General features: G+C 38.1%; 1 protein-coding gene across 1 annotated transcript; it reads right to left on the bottom strand.

Annotated features, from left to right (window-relative positions):
- ppiab (peptidylprolyl isomerase Ab (cyclophilin A)) lies at positions 1-4672 on the bottom strand. Its single transcript, XM_086152726.1, has 5 exons — positions 4483-4672; positions 3410-3440; positions 1703-1791; positions 1388-1560; positions 1-273 (listed from the first exon to the last, which is right to left on the bottom strand). The coding sequence occupies exons 1-5, from the start codon at positions 4549-4551 to the stop codon at positions 141-143; spliced, it is 495 nt and encodes a 164-aa protein (XP_086008852.1). The 5' UTR covers positions 4552-4672; the 3' UTR covers positions 1-140.
- Positions 4673-5479: the final 807 nt, after the last annotated feature.

Raw genomic sequence — 5479 nt, 5'->3', positions numbered from 1 at the left:
GGCTTTTGGGGGTGTTTTTATTTACATCTTTCTGCTCAGATTGGGTGAACAAACGTGGCCTTTGGATGTGGGACGACTGAAAGGACCCGATCGTGGGATCACGGGAAGGGGAGGCGGCGCCGCGGGACGGCCTCCGTCTACTACAGCTGGCCGGCGTTGGCGATCACCACCTTGGCCTTGGGCGTGCCGGACCTCGTGCCGTACTTCTCCACCTCCTGGACGACTTCGATGCCCTGCACCACTTTGCCGAACACCACGTGCTTCCCGTTCAGCCTGCGGGACGACACGGCAACATCAGGAAGGGTTGCGGCGAGAGTTAGATCTGGCCTTCTCACATGAATGGATGGAAAATTGACTGAAAATCACCTGGTATTTTGGAAAAAACAAACTCAATAATTTGATTTTTTTTTTTCCAATTTTCAAAGAAACTGTGCTTCAAGAAAAAGGAAAAAAAAAACATTCAAAAAGGAAAAATGCAAAAAAAAAAAAAAAAAAATTGCATTAAAAAAACATGGGAAAATGTGATTTTTGCTTTTTTTTATTTACAAGAAAAAATTTGGAAAATATAAAAAAATATTAAAATTTTCCTTCAATAAATGACTTAAAAATACAATTAAAAATGTGCAAAAAGTTATCCGAACATTGCATTGAAAAATGTGACATCTTGTAAATAAATTTTTACAAGACAAAAAAATGCAAAAAATGGCATTAAATGTTCCACTAAATATTCCTTCAAAACATGTAAAAAAATGCAAGTGTTCACAAAAACGTTTCAATAAGGAATAAATTACAACGTAATTAGCAAAATAAGTCTATTAATTAAAATTGTACATACAAAATGCTAGCAAATAGGAAAAAAAAGCTATTTTAAAAACAAATTTAAAATAGCTAAAAAAAAATAGAAAAAAAAAAAAAAAAAAATCACTTTTAATTTTTTTAACAGGTTTATCACAAAACAGAGCCATACGTCAAATAAGTCGATTTTATATAATAAACCTGACTTTGGTATTATTTATACATGTTTTCCTTTGGGGAAAAAAAAAAAAAAATCAACGGAAAAGATTGCCTTAAAAATGTCTCTGCAAAATGGAAGGAAATTCCCGATGAAACCTCAAAGAAGTTGAAATAAAAAAACTTGGGAAAAAATAGAAAAACAAAAGGAGAGATTTTATTTAAATTGCTTGACAAATGGAAGAAAAAAAAAAAGAAAAGACCTTCATGTGAGGCTAAAATGGTGCGTCCAGTTCAGAAACCATGGCTTTGGAAAAAAGAAAACTCACCAAAAAAACAACAAATAAAAAGGGGAAAAGTTAAGAATTTGCTAGAAACAAAATAATAATAATAAAAAAAAAAAAAGAACTGAAAATGTGAGACGGAGTAGCCTCACCAGTCGGTGTTGGCGGTGCAGATGAAGAACTGCGAACCGTTGGTGTTGGCGCCGGCGTTGGCCATGGAAAGCGTCCCCAGGCCGCCGTGCTTCAGCTGGAAGTTCTCGTCGGGGAACTTCTCGCCGTAGATGGACTTCCCTCCGGTGCCGTCGTGGTTGGTGAAGTCACCGCCCTGCGGAGCCCGACGGACTTTGTCTTATTTACAACAAACCTCCTAAACGGGTCGTTTCTTAAGAAACCGCCATTTGTTTTTTAAATCTCCAAGTTATTTTTTGTTTGCAAAATCTTCAAATGGGGTTCCTTGTGTTTGTTACCTGGCACATGAAGCCGGGGATGACGCGGTGGAAGGTGGATCCCTTGTAGCCGAAGCCCTTCTCGCCGGTGCAGAGCACCCGGAAGTTCTCTGCAACACAGACACGCTGCTTGGTGACATCGTTTTATGTCACTTTTCCAGAAAAAAAAAAAAAAAAAAAAAAAAAAAGAATTAATCAATTACTCTGTGATTTGATTTTTTTTTTTTTTTCAAATGTTCAAAGCAATTGTGCGTCAAAAAATACCATAAAGTACAAATTCAAAAATGAAAAGTACCAAAAAAAAAAACTGTGTTGGAAAAAAAAAACATGGAAAAATGGTGATTTTTTATTTTTAAGATAAAAAAAATCTGAATATATATAAAGAAAAAAACTCAAATTTTCCTTCAATAAATAACTCAAAAATACAAATTCATTAAAAGGGTGCGAAAAATGATCCTAATCATTGCATAGAAAATGACACTGAAAAATGTGATTTTGTTTTTACTTACAGGAAATAAATTGGATTTTAATTTTCCACAAAATATTCCTTCAAAACTTTGTGTAAAAAATACAAATGTTCACAAATACGTTACAACAAGGAATGGATAAATTACGACGTAAGCAAAAGGTGTCTATTAAAATTGGAAACAAGCAAATTAAGAAAATAGAAAAAAATGAGCACAGCCACTTTACAGATTAAAATTGTGAAAAATAAATTCTCCTTCGTAATATAATTGTCATTTGTACCAGGTTTGTCACGGAAAAAAAAAAAAAGCCTTATGTTTAAATAAGGAGTTGATTCAGACAAAAAAATATTGGCAATAACTTAAAAACAAAAACAAACAAAGCTGCCGTCAAGTTGCTGACTTCAAGGTTGACCATCCCGACTGCGATTGGGCGAGAGGCGAGGTTCACGCAACCAATCACGGGGCCACATATAGAGATCCCCCCCATTTCCCACCCAATCTCCTTTCAGCTTCCTGCCTGGAAACAAAAAGCTGCTTCTATTTTCCCTTTTCCTCCAGAACTCTTCCTATCTTTTTCCAGGCCAACCTCCAGGGTCTTTCATTTGCGCAGCATCCTCTCCCCCGCCGCCATATTTAGACCACCCACGCCCGCTCGCCAAGGATTAACGGGGTCACGGCGTCCGACGGCGGCGCCTCTCCTCCGCACTCATTAATAATTCACCGTTGCTTTCATAAGCGGAAAACACCCGGGCTATTTATAGCGCACTCGCCTGTCTGATCCAGATGGGGAATTACGTTTAAAAAAGAAAAGAGAAAAAAGGGGAAAGTTTGAACACACCATTCTTTATGGTTTTTATAACGCCATTTAATGCTAGTTTTTTTGTTTAGCTTTATTTGGTCAGTTCCACTCCCGGCCACTAGAGGGCAGCACCTCCCGTTACTGTAAGAATTCCAGTGTTTACATAACAGTGCTTTGAAAAGGTTAATCTGGGTTTAAACTATTAAAACCAGCTTAATGTAACACCTCTTTGTCACTTTCTTTTATTTTTCTGGTGTCATGTTGCAGATTTCACATCTTTATCATTCTATTTTCTTTGATGTATTTACACTAAAACACATGTCCCCTCTATTTTTTTCCGCATATCGCTCTTACAATAATAATCTAATAAAACGGTCTTTTACAAAAGCGATGTTTGCGTCTCTGAAAGGGGGAAACAGAGCGTGAGAGCACTTGGTCCCCGCTGGGTCAAATCTTACCTACCGGCAGTCTTTGGGACGACGTCGGCTCGCAGCTGCAACACAAGAATATCCCGGGATAAACGACTCAAGCAAGCAGGACACAAACAGAGGCAAACAAAGGAGACTGATGTGATAAGATGTTCTCCGGGATCTCCATCCAGAGGCCAACATCTGCTTCTTTAGCTTTGTTTAAGGCCACCAGGTGGTGCCACCTCTTAGCTATCGCCTGTGTTAAATTAAACCATATTCCACAGAATAAAACATTTTCATATATATATATATATATATATATCATATATTTCATATTTCACATATATATATTGTAACATAATACCTTTCTTAATTACTTACCGTGCAAACGATTTATTTGAATTTGAAGTATTTTCAAGACTTTGTATCATATATTTCATACATATTTTTAGCTATTGTATGCCAGAACTTCCTTCTGGATCAATCTATCCCACCTAACTACTTCACTATTTTCAAAAAATTAATTAGGCATCCATTTCTGGTTCAAATTGTTGAGAAAGGTAATGTAAGATTACAAATGTTATGTTTGAAAACAATTCGCTGCTACTAATCCATTACGTAACGTACACTTGCGTGAAACGGCCGTTTCCGGTTGCACATTTTCCACGAATTGTTAACTTAATTCAACCACTTGCAGGAATTCACTTAAAAAAATCGTCTTTTATAAGCAAGACTTTTTTGCCGATTTCTCTGACAGGTAACTCGTCGATTATTTGTAATCGATTATTAGTCAATCACTTCCGGTATTTCCCCCTCGTGTTCCCCGCAGCGCCGCATGATGCGTTCACGGACGCTCGGTTATTGCAGCTTCGTCGGCGGGGCGTGGCTACTCCCGCTCACCCGATGCATCATTTTTAATTTGATTTTTTCCCCTTGTTTGTCAAACCAGCCTGTCTTAGAAGCTTCACGGCGGGGTGAAAACACATTTAGACGCCAAAACGAGCGACGAGAATGAGTCAATCGGTGGAAATGCCACATTTTAACCGCCGGTTTTGAACCGCAATGGAAAAGTCCGGAAGCGACTCGCTAGGAAACGTTAGCTAGGCGGCGTCGGGCTAATCTTACCTCCATTACGATCCTGCCGATGTTTGAGCCTTCGACAGAGATGTCAAAGAACACTTTAGGGTTCCCCATCTTTTAATTTTGCTTTAATAAAAGTGATATTCAGACGAAATGCGCGATGGCGACAGAACACACTGGATCGTAACACGATTCCGACGTGTCAGATAAAGGCGCGCAACCCGTTTCTGGCTGTTTTTATGCGGTTCTGTGACCATGTGACGTCAGTGGAAGAGTGAGCCAATCAGCGCCGAGGCCGCGGCCGCGTCTGGACCATTGAGCAGGCGAGGGGGGCGGGGTTTAAATGCCAAAATGGGTGGCTGGGTTTAATTAACGAGTTGTCCTGCGCGGGCGGAGCTTAGGTGAACCCGTGGGTAAGGGGATGGACGGAATCAGCGGGACGTCCCGGTGAATAAATCAAGCGCCACCAGGGGGACCGGCGGAGCTAAAAGGCACCAACTTTGATGTAAAGGCGCTTTTATACTCATCTGCTTCTTTGCTTTAAATACTAAGAACGCATTACATTCATATTCTATTTCAATATTTTTTTTAAAGTGCACTCAAAACAATAGGTGTTATTGCAAAATGAAAAAAAAAGCCATTCTAAGTACAGTGTTTACAGATAAAGGTTCACATTTCCTTATTTAAATGTCAGGAATGTACACAAATAGGCTGAAAGAAGTTTAAAATTCAAATGGGGAAAAAACATCTACATTCAAAAAATGGTCCCAAACAGCATTTATCACGGGTCAAAAACTGAAGAAAAATAAAATGACATTTTGTTTGAATAAAGTGATTTTAATTGTGAATCTGAGTTCCAGCAAAGGGACAAAGTAACTGCAGGTACAATGATGATTATGATTAAAAAATAAATAGAAAATAACGTCAGTTACAATGTATTAAAAAATATGCTGAATAGTTTACATATTTTAAAAAAAGGAAAGAAAATTCTAGCAAATGTTTTTTTTTCTTTTCTTTTTTTTTTTTTTTTTTTTGCAGTTGA

This window comes from Fistularia commersonii, chromosome 9 (genome assembly GCF_037954325.1).
Source record: "Fistularia commersonii isolate RoL2024-O1a breed Wild chromosome 9, RoL_Fcom_v1.0, whole genome shotgun sequence".
NCBI lineage: Eukaryota > Metazoa > Chordata > Actinopteri > Syngnathiformes > Fistulariidae > Fistularia > Fistularia commersonii.
Note: the sequence above shows the minus strand (reverse complement) of the source record. Positions and strands in the feature narration are given on the sequence as shown.

Excerpts from the sequence above, each read along its gene's own strand:
- ppiab (XM_086152726.1), bottom strand. The coding sequence starts at position 4,551 with ATGGGGAACCCTAAAGTGTTCTTTGACATCTCTGTCGAAGGCTCAAAC. Across the intron at positions 3,441-4,482 it reads TCGGCAGGATCGTAATGGAG|CTGCGAGCCGACGTCGTCCC; the intron begins GTAAGATTAGCC and ends CTTGTGTTGCAG. Across the intron at positions 1,561-1,702 it reads TCCCCGGCTTCATGTGCCAG|GGCGGTGACTTCACCAACCA; the intron begins GTAACAAACACA and ends CGGGCTCCGCAG.